Raw genomic sequence first — 19,702 nt, 5'->3', positions numbered from 1 at the left:
TCTTTCACTATTAAAGGGGCCGTTTGGACAAGTTTAAAAAAAGTGATTTCATGCTTGAAATAAAGAAGTGGATTAGTAGTGAGAAATAAATAAGTTAATAAAGTGTTTGAAAAAAAGTAGAAGCTTAGCATCCTTAACTTCTTAAAAGTGGTTCTACCTCTTTACACAAACGGGTCAAGAAAAGCAGAAGCCTAGAAGCACCTTCTGCTTCTGGGAAACAAACAGGGGTAAAGTTTCAATCGACTAGTTTAGCCTAAGATTTCTCTTCAATTTATCTTCATAGTTTTAATGATTTTATCTTATCACAATATTCGAGATAAAAATAAATAAATAAAGATGAAAACTTAATCTTCGATTATTGTCCTTATAATGCATCATTTTATGTTATTATCACTCTTTCCGTCCCTCTCATTTGTTTACAGTTTTTCTACTACTTAGCACTACTTAGCACGTTTAAGACTTTTATAAAAAAAAAACTAAGCACGTAGTTTCATCCCTTATTTTTGAGATTTTTTTTGTAAACAAAATTCAAAAGCTAAATTTTTATTATTTAGCTAAATTTAGAAAAAAAATAAAATAAAATAAATTTATTTTAGCTAAATTTAGCTAAATTAATTTATTTTTTTCAACTCCAGTAAAAATTTGGCTTTTGAATTTTATACACAAAAAGAAAATCTCAAAAATAAGTTATGAAACTATGTTTTATAAGAGTCATAAAGTACATGCTGAGTAGTAGAAAAAACTGTAAACAAACGAGAGGGATGTAGGGAGTAATAATAACATAAAATATTGCATTGTAGGGACAATCATCGAAGATTATTCCTGAATTTAATTTTTTAATGGCTCATTTTATGTTATTATTGCTATATATAAAGATATAAATATATCATTTAGCAAAAAAGATATAAATATACGTCACTTCATCAAAATATTACATACAATCACTATATATTAATGATGCTAAGTTATCATAAAACTAGTAGTCAAATCCGTACCTAAGTTAGTGACTAAAAACAAATCCAAACATAACATTAGTGAGTAAAAGAGAAAAAAATTTAGTTGAGTGACAAGTTTCTAAAGAAATAATAGGTTGAGTGGCAAAAAAATCTATTTTCTCATTCATATATTTTTAGTTATCAATACAATTTATCTCAGATTAGATGGTCTGGATTAATATAAAAAAAATAATAAAATTTTATCATCAGACAAAAAAAAGATAAATGAAACAATTAATAACAATAAGTTAAAAAATAGATGATTCGGTCAAGAGAGGAGATGGATACTAGAGCATATGCAACGATTTAAATCAGCAGCATTTTAAATTTTGCACGAGATCACATGAGACAGCCAGGCGATAATGATAATGTATGCAATAATGTAACACTCGTGACATAAACTTGAAGTTGAGTTTACTTGCAAATCACAATCCTTTTCTTGTTACCGATCTAATCTATCATTTCACACACCCACACAATAATATCATCATGCCCCTCCTTTGTTTTCAGATCCCCTCACATTTCTCAATGTAATCTCCCTCTCTCTCCGGATCCCCAATTCACTATCGAAAAATGCACAACCCAACTAACCAAAAGCACCACCGCCGTGAACCCATTTCGCGCCGTCACATTTCATGGTGTTGCTCTTTCTCCGACCCGACCCGGAGCCCCGAAAACCCGAAACCCATCCAGAAACAACAGCCCATTTCATCTTACCCAAATTCCCCCAAACCACCTAGTCTTAGAAACCGGATCTTGTCTCCGGGTCGGGTCTCGCCCGTTGGCCCGATTGCACAACAACCCGAAACCCATGTCATGCCTGTCGAGTTGGAGGTTCCCAGATTGCCTGTTGAGCCTGTAAGTGTGTGTAAGGGAGGTGAGGGTAGTTTCGGGGTTTTCGATGTGAGGTTGAATTTGAAGGGGAAGAATGGGGGTTCAGTTGTTTTGGAGTTGAATTCGGATGTTTTGAGTAGTAGTAGTTCAGTTTTTGCTGATTTGATTGCGAATTATCGGTCGGGCTGTGATGGTAGTAGTGGGAATTTTTGTAGGATTGAGGTTCCGGAAGTGGAGAATTTGAGTGTGTTTCAAATGACTATTGAGCTTATGTTTGAGGAAGATATGGTAAAGCGGTTGATGAAGATTGGTGTTTATCGAACCATTGATATACTTGAGGTATAATCTTATTCCCTGTATTTGCTAGTTGTAAACTAAATGTGAATGTGTTTATAGTGATCGCTTGTGTTGACCTTGAATTTAAGGTGTGTTATGTTGGTAAATGTTTTGTTGATATATAGAAAGGCCAATTGGCAATTTCATGTGAAAGTTATTTAGGAATGAATGCATCACTAGGCCCTTTATAAGTCAAAGAGTTTAATTTTACCACCATATTGTGTTTAGTTGGTTAAGATAGAACAGTTGTGGGTATGAAATGAAATATGCAGATAGATTTAGAGATTGAACTGAAAGAATAAAGGTTGAAGGCATGATATATGTGAGGGTCAAAGCTTAAGGAGTGTGCAAATATTGTGGACGATATGAATGGGATGAAGAATGAGAATTAGAAAGATAGAGATTAGTTTAGTTTTTTCAATATTATAAAGGTTGAGGCTAGTTTAGATTGCTGGAACGCAATGAGAAAATTAATCCTATGAATGTTCACATTTCGTTTTATATTTGAGTTTGTTTGTGCCCTATTTTATTCCTGTGACTGAAAAAAACCAAAGTACTTCATCACATTGACGAGTTTGGCATGTGATTTACAACTAAGTTGTTACAGAAAATCTAAAAGGAAAAATATAGATTTGTTTGTAATTTACATTGTTGTAGCTTGTCAAAGTTTGCAAGAACTTTCCATCAGAATCATGCATTAGGACATTATGTAGAGTTGATTATGATAAAAATGTTGTAAACTGACATAGAAATAGGAAGATGGATACGGACATTTCAATCTTTAAGCTAAAACAGCTGATATAATATAGAAGAAGAATACAATTATAGTTACTTAAATGTAAAATTACAAGTTCAGTTACTTGAATATACAATTTTGATTGAGTTTAATTACAGATGTAAGAGTAATTAGTGCCTTATGTTGTAGCTTCATTTGTTAATCTGTACTAAAAGCAGCGGGCTTCATAATTTTCCCTAGATTAAATAAACTGTGGACCTTTCCATGCTGTCTTGGTTCAGCAGTTTCTAACTGTGTGAGGTGGAGGAAGAAGGTTTCTAAGTTTACTATGAAAAACAGTCAGTTTGACTATTATGTTTTGAATGCTGCTACTTGTTCACTGAAAAATGTAGTCAGTTTGCCTATGATCTGCTAGATTTATTCAGATATCTTTGAGTTTGATAAGCATAGGCTGTTGGCATGTTGCTAATTCAGTTTTCATTCAAATTATGACTTGATTGAACATTTTTGAGTTATGGCACAAAATGGGACAAGGTTAACGCCTTCGAAAAATGAAGACAAGGGCTAGGGACAAAGTAGCACATATATATATATATATGAAAAAAGTGCTTTTTACAGTGAATACTTTTATATTTAGAGTCTATTGATAGCTTAGTTTAGGGGCTACTGAATGAATTTAACTGTACCAATGCTTTGTACTCTTTTAAATCAACTAGAATCTGCACGCTGGCTCAATATTAGCATCTTAGTCCATGTCAACGTAGTTGGCAACCTGTCCATATTGAAATTTGGCATCTTATTCCATGTCAATCAGTCCATCTTACTTTGGCATGGAAATGTGATGCTTTTATTAATTGAAGTCCTTAAAATTTTGCAAGTGACGTTTTTCTGTTTGTGGTGTATCCGTGTATGTGTTCCATTGGAGCCAAGCTTCTTGTGCTTGAATATTAGAGATCCTAATTTTTAAAACACGAGGTTAGAGAAAAAAGTAGAAGTGAGAAGTGAGACCAAGTGTAGCATTAATTGTGGATTGAAACAATGCTTCCTGGTAGTTCTACATTGAGCTGTGGAGGAATGGGTGTTATACATCAAGATAAGCAGTACCTATAGATAGGTTACACTGTAAACAATATAAGGTTCGCCATACACGTTATAGCATAATCTCATTGCATAAATTATGTATTCCTGTGCTTATTATTGTAGGGCCCTTTAATGTCAAAGCCCCCCTCATCTCTTCTTCTCTTCCCTTTTTAACCTTGATTATATAATATATATTCAATGGTTTCAGCAGAAACCTTTCCCAACTCATTTCTTGCACTATGTTAGGTGTCGGCAGGGATAGCCTTCGCAAAAGGGATTTCATCCTGTTTAGAATACCTTGAAGCTGTGCCATGGAGTGAAGATGAAGAAGAAAAACTAAAAACTTTTTATAGTAAATTTAAACTTAATGACAGTTGCAGCAGAGATATATTGGCCAGACTCTACCCCCTTGACTCTGCAGTTTCTCAACAAACTTTAGCCAATCAGCTTGTTTGGTCTATCACAACCTGCATTGATGCCAATTCCAGAAATGAGCTTAAATCCCTTGTTAAGGGTCTTCTATGTAAAAGCTCAGTCTATGAGAAGGACTATCCTGATGTCAACAAGGAAGATATGTATGCTGTTTGCCGCTCTTGTATTGATGCCCTGGTTAGTCTCTTTAAAGAGGCATCCGGTAGTGATCAGTGTGGAATATCGGGTAAAAAAGGAAAAGGGAAAACCTTGATAGAATGCATCTCAATACAGGTGGAGAATATAAATTGGTTGCTTGAAATCCTGCTCGACTGGCAAATTGCGGAGGATTTTGTGAGTATATGGGCAAATCAAGGAGAATTGCTTAGCATGCATGCACAAACATCACCAATGATTAGGTATGAGCTTAGTCGGGTCTCTGCAATGCTTTTCATTGTTATGGGAACTAGAAAACTGCAGTGTGCTTCAGAAGCAAGATTGGGGCTTCTTCATGCATGGTTTGGCCCAATGCTCCTAGACTTCGGTTGGTTGCAGAGGTGTAAAAAGGGGCTAGACATAAAGGCGCTGGAAGAAGCCATGGGGCACGTGCTCCTTACCCTTCCTCTTAAGCATCAGTACACGCTGTTTATGGAATGGTTCCGTTGTTTCTCCAGACATGGCACTGAATGCCCAAATATCAGTAAAGCATTCCAAATCTGGTGGCGGCGTTCATTCTTGAGAGGGTCTGAATCTAGTGCCGTTGAGTCCAGGTGATGGTCGTGGAAGTTTTTCTAATTGTAGTTCAGTGTGTAATATTTCAGCGTAGATGTTTGATACCAGCAGTCTGGAACTTCTAATAGAAGTTAAAATTAAAGATTAAGTAGATATTTTTAAGTTTTACTGGTGAAAATGTCATCTGAGCCGACATGAATTTTTTTTTTTTTAGAGTATCATATTGTAGGTGTCGCCCTGAAAACTTAGCGGAAGTGTTGATTCCCTTTGATTTGTCTGTCTCATATATTAATATGTTTTTCTTTTGTTGTGTGTGTGGTGTGTGTGTTTGGTGGTTGAATGTTGATTCCTATCTTCGACTGGATAGGTACAAGGAAGAACATCAAATCAGATTATCCACCCTGATACGTATGTTCTGAGAGCGGAATGAATAAATAATCAAGCCATTGCAGTGAGCAAGAGGCAACAAACTCTGGTATTACCTGCAGGTACAAGAAAGAACGTCATATCAGATTATGCATTTTCTTAGAATGGCATGAATAAAAAATCGAGCCATTGCAGTGAACAAGCTGTAACAAATTCTAAAATCTCGGAAGTAATGTTTCTGTGACAATCATAATCAAGGTTTGTTTTTGGATGCGAAGAAATCTGTTTAAATTTTTAACAAATACTCGGTCCATTTCAAAATAATAATCGGTTTGACTTGCACCTAACATGAGGTGTAAATAAAACATATTTCAACAAATTATTTTTCAAATTTTCTTTTTCTAAATAAAAATTTAACAACTATATTTTTATTCAGAAAAAGAAATTTTGAGAAATTTTTTGTAGAATTATGTTTTCCTACACTTCAAAGTACGTACAAAAAGTCAAACGGATGAATGGAATAAATATGTCACATTATTTTTAGTAAAATTTAAATATACGAATTCGACTTTATATGACGAAATACTTAACATATTTAACGAATTTTTTCCTATTTTTTCCACACTTTCTTCAATATATCTCTTCGCATCTCAGACATATATATGATAAGTCAATATATATTAAGCTTTTACTAAAAAATAATAATCTAGTGTCATATTCCACACGTCCTGGACCAAAAAGTGTGAAAAACCTAGTTAAAAACATCTTTCTGAACTCAACAGTCATGTATACTACTTTGCTATCTTCCGTGTGTGCTCACCCCCCAATCAACGACCATATTTGTATATATATGATGGCTAAAGGGTTTAAAGAGATGGATGATTACAATGAGAATATCATTGGAGAAAGCTTATCACTTGTCTCACCACTGCATGTCAACTCTGGCTTCATCATTGATATGTATGTGTTCCTTTTCTTTGAATGTCATTCATCGATATCTGGTATTTATAGATTTTGTATGCTTAATTCCGATGTCATGGTCACAGATGATTTTCTCGAATTTTTGATTACGTATGCAATAGTTCTTCACTTGCACAGTTGCACTCACTATCATGTCACAGAAGCTTTACTTTTGAATTTCCTGAAATGCTACAAAAGTAAATGAAACCAAGAATGAACATCTTGAAACTCACAGATGACTGAATTGCACCTTCAGGGGAACCTTAAAGAAATGCAAAATTGACTTGCGCCGGGTAGAAATTTGAAAAAAAAGGGTACGTTTCTTGTAAACCTCATTATACTCTAGCCTCGTGAACCTCTGCAGGTTGATAATTTGCTTTACCTCTAAATTTTCCCTTCCATTGTTAATCCATTGTGCTCTGCCATTGATGTAATGTAGCATCTGTATCAGGTCAATGGAACTTATTTTACTGTAGGAGCTCTTATTATCTTTCCTAGTTATATATGAGCACAGCAACACATTGCTTTATACAAATATTGCAAAGCGTAATTTCTACTTGTGTCAAGTATTTACCATTAGATAATCTGTCAGAAGCTATGAATCTTAATGTGGTATAAATTAGTTTTAGGTTGCGGGATTATAGTGTCACAAGAACTGGTGAAAAAGGCAAAGATAATCAATTCTTCTTGATCGGTTGAGTTAATTATAGAGAATCTAATAAAGTTCAAAGAAAATTAGTACACGAGTGGCACATAAGAGAGAGCACAAGTTATAGTATATGTGGTGCCTCCTTTGACAACCGAGTCAAGATAAATGTTAGAATGAGTCAAATGATGTGCATAATGATCTTAAAGCCCTAAAACGTCCTAAGATATGACACAAGAGTTTGATAAGAAAGACATCACACATAATTGTATTATTAAACTTCCCAACTAAATATGTCTCCTAACATTGTTCATGAACACACAGTTTTGTATCACCTATCAAATGCTTTCCCAAGAGATTAATCTCTACTCCTATCCTATGATAAAGAAAAGGAACTCAAGGGTTTAAAGGTACTCAATTTTGGCATATAGAGCTCTTTTTGAACCCGACGAACTACATAGGTAGGAATTCCATTTGTACAACTACCACTATTAACAAAACATGTGCCTCTAGTCTGAAATGTTGGTTGTTGATGTGCTCCACAAATCTTGGTGTTGGGTAACCAAGTATAATAATTGCATAGCTCCAACACAATAGCCTTATACTTCACACACTTTTTTTTCGTCCTCAACCGTCCACAAAAAGTCTAATTCTAGGTTTTAAGGCCTTAAATAATTCATTTATTTTTAGGAAAAGCTAGCCAGACCCGGGTTTAAAAGGTCTGACTCGGAAAAAGAAGAGATATGCTCAATGGTACCACCCTACGATTGGTTTTTCACGAGTACTGTCACTTTATTTGCTTCCACATGTGATAACCTTGTATATTTGGTTTTCCAATATAATACACTTATGTTAAGTAAATAATAATATAATTAATTTTGAACTTTAAAAAATTGTTTATATGAAATCTTTGCAAGAAGATATATGAAATAGACCTTTAAATCATGTAATATGAAGTCAAAATGACTGAGATATTAATGATCAAAGTTTAGTTATGGAGTTTGAATATATCTCACCCATTTTAACTCCGTTTTACATTATTCAAATGTCTATTTTATCTATTTTTTCCCAAATATTTCAAATAAATGGGTTAAATGGCGTTATAGTCATTGAACTGACTACCAACTTGCCCCAATCTGTTTAACAACTCTTCCCGAATCTGTTTAACAGCTTGCACAATAGTGATTATTAAATAATAAAGATAAAGATTAGTAAGTTTTCCTTTTAACAATAACAACTTGAAACAATTCACTACATGCTAACCAAATTAATTCTAGACTAGAATTTAAAAGAGTGGACAAGAAATAATACTTATTGGTGTACTCTTGTATATAAAGATTATCTTGCTTTATTTGGGCAAACCTAATATGATTTTGTTGTTTGTAGTAGGTCATTGCAGAGAAAATTAAATCTCATCACATAACAGTACTTGTAGTTCAATTATACAATAATTGATATCTTTTTCAATATCCCACTTGTACCTCACTCTTGGCAAAACAGATTTTCCTTACTTAATTCATAATAAATTCTTTAAGCTATATATACACACAAGTAACACATTTCCATGACCTTACTTTTTAGTTTTATGAACCTTTTTCTTTACTGCTTTAACTTAAATCTTTAATATTCTCGTTCTTTAGGGTTGAGATCAATGTTATCCGAAGCATTAAGCGCATCGAGGCGCAAAACTCTCTGGAGCCTAGGCGCAAAGCGCAAAAGCGAGGCGCGCGCTTCTTTGAAGCTAGGCGCATGTTTTACAAATTTTTTATTTATTATGTAGGATATATGTATATAGATTTATAACATAATTTATACTTCATAATATATTAAATCACATTTAAGCCAAAATAACTTGATTTATCCTTTATAATATATTAAATAATACTTTTAGAGGGAAAAACAATCCTAAAATTTAATATTAAAATTCAAAATTAATGTTTCATAGGCAGAATTTCAGGCTTCCAGCTCTTAACAGGTAGATATTTTATCAATCATCTTCACCAAAGTCATCTTCAAAATCCTGATTTGACTCTTCTTCATGTATTAAAGTGTTCTCTTCAAATTCAAATTCCGTTCTTCTTCTTCGTCCTCATCTATTAAACGTCGAGGCCTCTTACCTTTGCTCTGTTTTGAACTTGAAGGATTGGGGTTATTTGAACGGCTACGGTTTTCCCCTTTTAAAGTTGTTGAAAGCTGAGAGCCTGATATAGCCTTTTTATTTGGGCCAAAAATTCTTTTTTTTGTTATGGGTCAGTACTTTTGGGCCTTAAAAGTGACCCAAAATTTGTTTTTTTTGTTATGGGTTAGTACTTTTGGGCCTTAAAAGTGGCCCCATAACATTAATTATCTTATTATGCACTTAGCTTCGCTAAAGCGCGCTTTTCTACCGCTTCGTGCTTAAGCGCGCTTTGTGCTTCAAGGCTAAAAGCGTGCGCTTCATTGAAGTTGCTTCGCCTCGACATATATGAGGCGCTAAGGGTGCGCTTTGCTTCGCTTTGCGCCTAGGCGCTCGCCTAGGCGCGCTTTTCACGACACTGGTTGAGATAATTTTATTCTTGGTTCACGATGACCAAGTAAGTGATTGTATTGCAATATTCTTTGTTGCATATTCACGATAACCAAATAAATGGTTAAGATCCTATTGCAATATTATTTGTTGTATAATAATTATGGCCATATGCTTATTCGACTTAAAGATTGTTTTGTACAATATACATTCTATCCATTTTGTTTGTGAATGTAATCCTTAAAATTCATATCAAATTCTTTGACATTCACCTTTTCTTATTCTATTGTGAAAATATGCAAAAATCAGAAAATCGGGATGGTCTGTATTTTTAGGAGAAGTTCATGACTTGATATAAAAAAATTCAAAACTATAAGGATTGTTTAGTGATTTTGAGAAATTTTAGGGGCCAAAACGAAATTTTCTAAAACTACAAGACTTGATTTGAAATACTAGTGAAGTCAGGATACAAGTTTATGAATTCTGGAAAAAGGTAGGGTCTCACTTGAAAAGTGCAACTAAGCTTTGATATTTTTGTTGCTAAGCATTCTAATAGATATTCTTTCCTAATATTGTAATTATTTCCTATCCTAATAATTATATCCTATATATAATTAGCGCAAGAGACTAATTTACAATCCTAATATATATATCCCATATATAATTAGCGTAAGAGACTTAATGTGGTTAATCGTTGGTTGTTAGAGATATAATTGTCATATCTCTTACTTCTCGTATTAACTGAATTAGTAGCACAACTATAAAAGGTAACTTAATATTATTGTTGAAAGAAAATAATTGAATTTGGGCATTGAAGTTTAATAAAAAGTTAAAATAAATTATAAAAAAATACATAACTGGAGTCAAGTATTAGTTAGATATATATATTGTTCTGGAGTCTTCGAGATATTCCAAAAAATTCCGTTGAGGGTTTGAAACCGCCGCATACACCAATGGGAGTATATCCACCTATGTCTACAAATTGATATTCATTTTCCCTTTCATTTCTACATTGTTACACAGCAAATCGAAATCGAGCTAATTATTCTGTATACATGTCTTTCAAATGCCAATGGTGAGTACTATTTCTCATTGTTTTATGTTCTTATAAATCGTTTTTTAATTATTGTTTGAGTACTTTGTTTGAATGTGTACAGAAGGATTATGGTATATATTTCGTTTCATTGTACATATATACAATTTGTTTATTTAGTCTTGATATGTTAAGGCGTGAATTAGTTAATTTTTGTGAGATCCCCCCCAAATGAAAATGCAAGTAGTAATTTAAGAGACACTGAGTTAAAATCTAGGAATAATCAATTAATTTCTATTTTGTTAGTATGCACTTTTGACAAAAATGGTTAATTCACCTGTGACATCCAAACTATGTCTCTTCTTAGATTCATCTAGATTTACAGTGAACGCGTATGGTAAAATGATTAAAAAAACAAGCTTGTATGATTTGAGTAAGTAGTTGGCAATTGTTATGTGTTACTTCTGTGTTATTGTTAAAAGTAAAATGTTGATGATGCTAAAAGTTTGTTATCATGTTGACATATACACAATAGCAGAAAGTGAGTAATTTTAACCTCTTGATTTGACAAATTGGTACACATACGAACAACTTTGTGCTTAAAAAGGCGGTAAACTAAGTAAAAGAAAGTCATGCGTTTTACAATGAATAATAGTTATGGCTATTGTTTTTCAAATTCTTATTGAAATTTGTTTTTATTCGATTTATTTTTGAATTATATTATTGTCCTAATGGCTTGGAATTCAACACTAACGTAAAGAGAGAGTGTGGACTTATTCGGTTTTTAGCTTAAAAAGATGTATGGTAAAATTTTAAAGCACTTTTTTTTAAAGTATATTTCGGTCTAAAAGTTGGAGAGCAGCCCCCATGCTTTTAAGGAAAAGGTATTGTTTAACTTTTGACGAAAGCAGCTACAAGTTTCACCATTAATTTCCACCAAAAAATTGTATCTTATATATTATACTCCAAATCATGCACATAAAAATAAATTAACAATCAGTCATATAATTTTTACAACATTACTTTTTCAACTGAACAAAAGAGCTTTGAACATCAATCCCAAACAGAGTCGAAGTAGTTACTCCATAAGTCTATTATAATTATATAGTTTCTGCATACATTATGACTTTAATTTTGTGTATGAAATTTATGTTAATATTGTAATTGTAATGGTTATTATTATCCTAGTTATCAATCGTTATTGTTTTTGCTATCATAATCATTATTACTTTTTTTAACTGCCTTAGAATTATTGTTTATGCATACATGAGTATGATATTGAAATTTGTGTCTAAGTGTTTATATATATTGAATATGATATTATCATTAGAATATGTCAATGTTATAATTCTAAGTTTCTTATATATGGTGGTCATAATCTCCTTAACAAATTCAGTTTCTTACAATTTTACTAATTTTAAACAGGCCAAGATTTTTTTAATCGGTTAATATACATAAAATTATAATTAGTTATATCAGTCATAGAATTCTTATTCTTGAATATTACATGGTGACAACATCATTAGATTTATCATAAACTTGTCCTGGACATTATATACAAACAACGATTGAAGAAATCCTTTAACTCTTATTGTATATAGGACTTTATGTTGTTATATGTTTTTTTGTTGCTAAATGGTTTCTTGTTTTTATTTTTGTTAGGAAGTTAAGTTTCATAGTACAAGATGGTGAATAAGCACATTCTACTAAATGTAGAATTTAATGTAGAAATTTAGTAACTGTGAAAATCGAACTCAAAATATAAAGATTAGCTTGTTTTCTCATGCTTAATCGGGAAATTGCCTTTTAATGTTCAGTGTTGGATGTCAATAATATAAAGGTATTTGATCATAATTTGTTTGTTTAGTGTTAGGTTGGTTAAGCATCTGTGCAATTTTCATATTTTGTAACTATATAAAAGTTTGAAGTGCAAGATATTATTGCTTTTTAAAAGTCCAGGCTTGAAGTTTAACTTGTATGTATTTTATTTTTAGCACACCAAGTACCCCATGTTCTGGATGCCACACATTGATGGCAGAACTTTTAGGCCATGGACCCTCGAATTCTGAGAGAGTTAGTTCCCTGCCCGTACTCTCATCCAATTCAGTTGTAGCGAGTCATGGACCTCTTTTAGCGCAACAAGAGTCGGATAAAGAAATATACGGACAGCAACAGATGTGGCACAACCAGCAAAATGGTCAAATTTCAATGACAGTTTCAGAGCCCGCAACTATGCAACTACCGAAAAAGAGTGCCATGCAGCCTTCTTTACCCAATCGACCACTTTATGTACCTGGAAACTGCGCAAGACGGTTTATCCAGTACATGCACCAGCTTCATCGAAATGCTAATGTAAAACATCTATTATTTTGAGGTCGATCTTCTTCTAGCATAGGGTAAATTTAGTCTTTGTATTCATGGTGTTATTTCTTACAGGCTAGCATAGAGTTCTGGAGGAAGGTTGTTGCAGAGTTCTTTGCCCCCACTGCCAAAAAGAGATGGTGCTTCTCGCTATGCAAGAATCGCCCTAAACAGGGTGCTACTTTTGCTCAGGTTGGTTATATAAAATTTTACTCGGATAGTAATAATAGTGGACATGATAGAAGGAATTTAAAGTTTTTATGTGTTGGTTCAATTCATTACACCCAAAGTTGAGTGGAGAACTTTGTAGATTGTTTGATACCTACTGGTGCAAGTGTATTTCGCAAATAATTCTTCTTGTGTGACTAGTTATTCATTTCAAGAAAGCAGTCTGTGAAATATACATTGCTAGTTTTATATTTTACCGTGATGTTGGTACTGGAGTTATAAATGTTTATATTCTTGGACTGAGTAAAGCTAGACACAACAAGCAATGAGTGTCACTACAGTTCTACCTACGTGATTCTGGATTGTTTATGTCTCGTGTCTTTAAACTTAAATACGTTTTCAATTACAAGTACAGAGGGAATGGCATTGTCAAGTATGCGAGCAAAAGCCGGGTTGTGGTTATGGTATGTAATCTGTACTTATTATATTTTCTGTTCAGCTCTTGCCTTTTCTCCTTTCTTTCGACCTTTTACTTTTTAGTGTTCTATTAATCTATGATATAGTATTTTTATTTAGGAGTTTTAACATATTATTAGATGGCATCAACTTTAGGGATACAATAATATTACATAAACTGAATTCCTTATGTACAGATTACTCATAATTTAACTCAATTTTTCTCTGGTCGGCTATGTAATATTTATTTCCTCTTGTGCACTTTCAGAAGTTACTGCTGAAATGTTGCCTACATTAGCCAGAGTTGGTCATGAGACGGGTATTCTGCAAGAGCTTTTGTACGTTGATATGCCAAGTGAACACCCAAGATTGTCGGGTGAAATTGCTGTACACTATAATAAGGCAACTGTGGAGCTTGTTTATGAAAATTTGCGTATAGCTCATGATGGTCACCTGTGCGTCGTTTTTACTCCTGATCAGAAGGTTAGGATTGAAAAATTGATAGTAATTTAATTTGTGGCCAGATTTGCTGCAACTTATACTTCAACAATTTGTTATGCTAGATAACTTCCTGGGACTTCTGCATTAGAAATGTGGAGCAATACATATCTGGAAGAAGCTTGTTACCTCAGGTGATAACTCTGACATTACCTAATCACTTAATAGCTAAACGTATCTTGTTTTAAATGTGCACAAGATGGTTAAGAAAATTTATCTTTCGGCAATTTGATTTTAGAGGCTACAAACCTTGAATAAATTTAGGCATTTTTATGATTGCATATTGTTATAATAAATTTTGAGTATATTTACAATCGTTATAAGTTCCATTATGGATTACAAAAAGGATCAGAAGTGCTTTGACAATGCATATTTGGCAGTAGTATAAGTGAAGATCAAGGATACTGCTGGCGATATTGCATCTAAATAATGAAATTTCTATATACTTGTCCTTATAGCTATTGAATTGTATTCAACACATATGGTTTATTTGGAAGGTTATTTATTATTCTATGTTGTTGAGAAAATCTTAAAAATTGTGTCACGTGTTTTTTATTTGTAAGTAATAAATTAAGACGCCTTATTAATCCAGTAAAAGATTGAGTATCACCGGGGAGGCTTATATGATAGCTTATACTTATAAAATCCTTATGTAAGTTTCTGATGCTAATATTTAGGATAACACCATTCATGTTTTGCTAGTTTATTTTAATATAGTGGTGTTGAAATTATAAGCAATACGACTGGTCAGAGAATTGATCAAGTTTTATCCTTTTCAGCTTCATAAGCTTGAATTTCTATCTTGGAATTACAATCGTGCTGTTCGGAGTACTTCATCCATCTTACAATCTAGTGAACTGAAGAGGCATTCTGAAAAGTAAGTTCTCTACATATGTACTACATTTATCGTTGTTTTCATAGTTTAATCTACTTCTGATGGTCTCCATACAGCCCATCCGTCCTAGTTTTACATGTTAATTATCAATAATCTTTAAACACACACACACACACACGAGATTCTAGGTACACAATCCGAATTAAAGCAGTTATTTAATTTGTCCACTGAGTTTTTTTCTTCTTCTCTATTACATATTGAATTTGTTTTCTTTAATATATTTGTATAATTATATATGATGTATTGTTAGCCAAATCAGCATAATATATAAATAACTTAGTTGCATTTATCATCCAAAAACAACAGATTGCTCATATGATCCCAGTTGGTGCATACTACTTGTGTGTCTTATCATTCATGAGGCGCAATACAGGGATGAAAGTTTAGATATAAATTTTCTCTTTTAGGATTTTGATTTGTTTGATCTTGTGTTTCAATCTCTATATTTACGAACAACATTCATCAAAAGTGTGATCTTTCTATTTTCTCAAGCATATACAGATGTTCCAGTAAAGGCAGTGATGGCCACAGATTTTCTGTTAGGAGGGTCCAAAGTTAAAGTACAACTCTACAAGTTCTTTTGTTTTAACTCGGATGGATATCATCTTCAACATAATTTTTGGTATAAAAATATCAAAATTCATTACAAAAATAGTTAAAAAGAGAAAGGATGTAACTGTGATATACTTAGCTCTAGTTTTACATACTCAAAATAAACATATCTATGTAGTTTTCTTTTTTGTAAAGGACCATGTGGTGGCTTGGACAGGCCTTTACCCTCATCCAAACTAAAGAAAACAGATCAGTATCTGAGCAAAGGAGACAATATCATGATGTCACGTGGAATTATATGGACTGCATTCATGGCTTCACCGTGAAGTAGATATTTAGTCAATATTGCACAAAGTGTTTGACTGCCTATATGTTAGCTAACTAAGTAGTTTTTAGTTAATACAGATTATAGTTTGCTTATGTTTTTAGTTAATACTAGCCTTTAACCCGTGCGAAGCACGGGCGGTTATATAAGTCGTAATTTATTTTTTATAATTTAAATTGTAACATCATTTTATTAGTATTTTAATATCAATAAATTAAACTTTAATTAAATTATATTAACCAACGGATTATATTTTCTCATGAAAATTTAGTTTTTACAATTTATTATCTATTAAAAAATATTTTTTTGTTATTAATATGGGATAATTTATTATTCAATTAATTTTAAATCATATTTTTCATATTTCGTATATCTTCAAATGTATGAAAAAAAGAATTTGTCGTGTAACACATTAGAGTTAGAAAAAATTATGTAATTATTCGTGTTTGTATTGAAAAAAATATTCAAAATTATATATTTATAATTTTATTTTATCGTCATTATAATTTTTTTAATAAAATTATAAAGCAAGCCGAAGGCTCGAAAGTTATATGCCTGTTATGAGATAGATTTTTAGTGTTGTAGTTTATTTAAAACTTGTAATTATAAGAGATAGATTTTTAGTCTTGTAATTGTTTAAGATTTGTACCTATTAAGAAATAGATTTCTAGTTTTCTAGTGTGATTCTTTTTGTTTTTAGCAAGATAATAATATAAGAATGACTAAAAATACATGACCAAACCAAAAAATATGAACAAAATTTAGGGCTACAAATTATACCCATGTTGGCTTATTATAGTATAGTAAGTATAGATGGATTATAGTTTGCAAAGTAAGCAGGGGGAGTCCATCATGAAAGCCGCACCATTCAGCATGACAAAATCAAAACTTTGTTTTATCATAAATATTCTTTCTTTCTCCGACTAATTTGTGCACCAAATAGTTTGTTTTAAATTACTTTGGTTAACCAGATAACACAAAGCTGTATATCTTGCATGCTAACTCAAAATTCAATTCAACCGTCATTTATTTTAAACAAGGAGACATAATGAAATGCATTTGCATGTGTAGAAGAACATAATGCCTCATACTTAATTTGCTTTCAAATTTTCAGGTTAGTCGAAGCAGCCTCCGGCCTCCAAAAAGCCTTAAATATGCCTCAAGTTACTGATGTAGGGTATACAAGAAGATACTTGCGATGCATAGAGGTATTATGATTTATGGGTAAATGAAGTTTTTACAAGGACTCCTGTATTTTGCAACTTCTTTGTGGGATATTGCCTTCTGTTCATATAGTACTTATGTTGTAGTTCGAAAACCTTTGAATTTTTATCTCATCAAAGTTTGACTCTTTATGTGCCGGGGTATGAATGTCAGCAAATGAACAAGGTAAAATGATATAAGATCAAGATATATGTGTTGGTTTGGAGATTTATGATCAATTAAAATTTTGAATGTTTCATTTATTCCCATTTGTTTGTAACTCTTCCCTTCTCAAAATGTGTTAATTTTTCTGCAACACTCCGCAATATGAAAGTTTTATTTATTTAAACTTATTTCTTTATAAGACAGAACAAATACAGCTTAGATAATTTATCTGCAGCACTCCACATAGTGAGTCCATATATTACTTGGATTGTTTTGTGGTTTTATGAATTAAATTCTAAACAAATACCTCATGAGGCTAAAGATAGAATTGAGAAACAATTGACAGTGTTTTATTGTTATATATTGCTAACAATTGATGCAAACATATTGATGGAGAAATGTATTTCCATAATTGTTAATCCTTGTATATCTTTCTTTATTGTGCAGATCTCAGAAGTGGTGAACTGTATGGGGGACGTGCTTGATCTTAGTGTTGCAACAGGGCTGAGTCCAAGAAGTGAGTCGAAATTTCTTATATTTTGTAGTATGATAAGAGAATGGCTAGTCAACATATCTTAGCATAATTGGACTAATATAAATAGTTAGCTAGAAAATTAGTTTGTCGATATTTTATATAAATTTAGCTAGTTATTTGGATAGTAGGGTTGGATTTGCTCTTAATCATTTGATCAAGTGTTAAATTCCATCAAAGATGGTTACTTATAATTAAAGTAGAAAGAGGTAAGAAAAACATTTGAAATGTCTTTTGCAGTTCTAGAGAGAATACTCATCATCCATGGTTGGTAGTGTACTCCCCCCAACACCAATATTTTTTGGCTTTATTCCAGATGCTGCTCTAAAGAGTCATCTGAAACCCTAATAATGAAAATCATGTTTTAACTAAATAATAAAAAAGGAAATAAATAATAATTAGATTGTTGGAATGCTAAGTATCAATAAAACTTCAAGGTTATAGAGTGGATGTTCTGATGTGTAGCTATACTAATGGGCACAAAAGAAAACGAAATTAAAAAAAGAAAAAAGAGAGAGATGACGTCTTGTTATATCACTTTATTTGGTGTTGATAACTTTCACATCTGTTATTGTGTTTCAGTGAGTTTGGCCGTACTTGGTGGTTTGAGCAGTGAAGACAGGGCAGTTGATTCGAACAGCTCCCGGAAAAGGCCACTGCTGCAAATAACAGATAGAAATAAGAAAGCACCAAATGGGGGACAATCTAATGCATGATTTTCTGGAAGTCCACCTGCTGCTGATTCACATTCATCATCAAGTACTGATGCTGAAAGTAGTGGCAGTGATTGGTATCGACAGAAGATATGAAAATGCAGTCGTCCATGTCAAAACAGTGAAAACAGTAAGCATGCTCTAACATCAATTTGACCTGGCGTTTATGTTCAGGAACATCAAATATATTTTTAAAGACTTGTTTTCTTATTTGTTCCCCTTTGCTGCGCGAACAGATTTTGTGTTCAGCTTGAGATTTGTTATAAAGATTTAGACAATGCTTGTTTTTTTTTCATCAAATTGCATGTCTATATCTGTAAATTTCTTTTTAGTATTTCTTACATCAATTGTGCTGCTAATATTTTGCCGGTTAAATAGCTCATATATCCACATACTATGAGGGCGTTTGTTTACCGCTTTTAAGCCCAGTTTTTGGGTTTATAAGTTAGAAGCACTTATTCGTACCATTTGTGTAAAAAGTCAAGAAGCACTTATAAAAAGCTAAGAATGCTAGCTTTTGTTTGAGGGCTTCCACATCTTTCCCAAACACTTTAATCACTTATAAGTCTTAACTTGTTTCTAACTTCTGCTCAACCTTTTTATTTTAAGTAAGAAACACTTATTTTAAGCTCACCCAAACGGCCCTTATGTTAGTGTGATTTTTTCACTTATATGCTTTCTTACGACATGATCCCCTGACCACATGATATTTAAATGTTTTCCTTTTAACTCGGGACCAGTCTACTCTTTTCTTAAACTCACTAAAGAAAGAGTGAAACCAATATCGTGCCCCTTCACTCACTTTATGAATCTTTGCTTTCTTTTCATAAATATTTCGGGAGTTCATGACATTTCTGGCATGAGTCTTTGAATCGGAACTTCCAAACTAGCTATGTTCAACATAGGTGGTTAGACCCGGCGTACAAGTACATGTGTATTATTATGATTAGTTGATGAGTAAATTTTAGAGTTTGGCACTTTATGTTGAGTTACATGTTGGCTAAGTTTTGAAATTAAAAACCAGATGGTCCAGATTTATTTTTCTTTTTAAAAATGTGACTCCCGTTAAGTCTCGTTATAATTTTGTCGTTAACTAATATAATTGTGGAAAAAGTTTCAGAGTTGTGGTCAAATTTTATACCAAATTATAGAAAGTTAGCGGACTAATCACAAATATATATTCGGAAGATTGCATACAT

The 19,702-nt window shown here is 32.5% G+C and overlaps 2 protein-coding genes across 4 annotated transcripts; both read left to right on the top strand.

Moving 5' to 3' along the window:
• The first annotated feature begins 1,310 nt into the window (after nucleotides 1-1,310).
• LOC108204716 (BTB/POZ domain-containing protein At2g13690) lies at nucleotides 1,311-5,759 on the top strand. The gene is made up of 3 exons (XM_017374283.2): nucleotides 1,311-2,168; nucleotides 4,228-5,162; nucleotides 5,492-5,759. Exons 1-3 carry the CDS (start codon nucleotides 1,569-1,571, stop codon nucleotides 5,541-5,543), a joined length of 1,587 nt encoding a protein of 528 aa, XP_017229772.1. The 5' UTR covers nucleotides 1,311-1,568; the 3' UTR covers nucleotides 5,544-5,759.
• Nucleotides 5,595-18,904, top strand: LOC108197299 (transcriptional corepressor SEUSS). 3 transcript variants are annotated; one of them, XM_064092613.1, is made up of 11 exons: nucleotides 5,595-5,612; nucleotides 6,707-6,764; nucleotides 12,630-12,987; nucleotides 13,072-13,188; nucleotides 13,580-13,628; nucleotides 13,889-14,103; nucleotides 14,184-14,252; nucleotides 14,898-14,995; nucleotides 17,005-17,098; nucleotides 17,706-17,775; nucleotides 18,373-18,904. In XM_064092613.1, exons 3-11 carry the CDS (start codon nucleotides 12,667-12,669, stop codon nucleotides 18,504-18,506), a joined length of 1,167 nt encoding a protein of 388 aa, XP_063948683.1. In that variant the 5' UTR covers nucleotides 5,595-5,612; nucleotides 6,707-6,764; nucleotides 12,630-12,666; the 3' UTR covers nucleotides 18,507-18,904. The 3 variants fall into 3 exon arrangements, with proteins under 3 accessions (XP_063948683.1, XP_063948681.1, XP_017220371.1); XM_064092611.1 differs by lacking the exon at nucleotides 5,595-5,612 and adding an exon at nucleotides 6,348-6,450; XM_017364882.2 differs by lacking the exons at nucleotides 5,595-5,612; nucleotides 6,707-6,764 and having other exon boundaries at nucleotides 6,773-12,987; nucleotides 18,373-18,903.
• Nucleotides 18,905-19,702: the final 798 nt, after the last annotated feature.

This window comes from Daucus carota, chromosome 1 (genome assembly GCF_001625215.2).
Source record: "Daucus carota subsp. sativus chromosome 1, DH1 v3.0, whole genome shotgun sequence".
Classification (NCBI taxonomy): Eukaryota; Viridiplantae; Streptophyta; class Magnoliopsida; order Apiales; family Apiaceae; genus Daucus; species Daucus carota.
The sequence above is the reverse complement of the archived record's forward strand: the minus strand, read 5'-3'. Positions and strand labels throughout refer to the sequence as shown.

Bases quoted from the DNA above. Each gene is read 5' to 3' on its own strand.
- LOC108204716 (XM_017374283.2), top strand. From the start codon at position 1,569: ATGCACAACCCAACTAACCAAAAGCACCACCGCCGTGAACCCATTTCG. The intron at 2,169-4,227 runs GTATAATCTTAT...GCACTATGTTAG, and splicing joins GAACCATTGATATACTTGAG to GTGTCGGCAGGGATAGCCTT. The intron at 5,163-5,491 runs GTGATGGTCGTG...TCGACTGGATAG, and splicing joins TCTAGTGCCGTTGAGTCCAG to GTACAAGGAAGAACATCAAA.
- LOC108197299 (XM_017364882.2), top strand. From the start codon at position 12,613: ATGTATTTTATTTTTAGCACACCAAGTACCCCATGTTCTGGATGCCAC. The intron at 14,253-14,897 runs GTGATAACTCTG...TATCCTTTTCAG, and splicing joins GAAGAAGCTTGTTACCTCAG to CTTCATAAGCTTGAATTTCT. The intron at 17,776-18,372 runs GTGAGTCGAAAT...ATTGTGTTTCAG, and splicing joins AACAGGGCTGAGTCCAAGAA to TGAGTTTGGCCGTACTTGGT.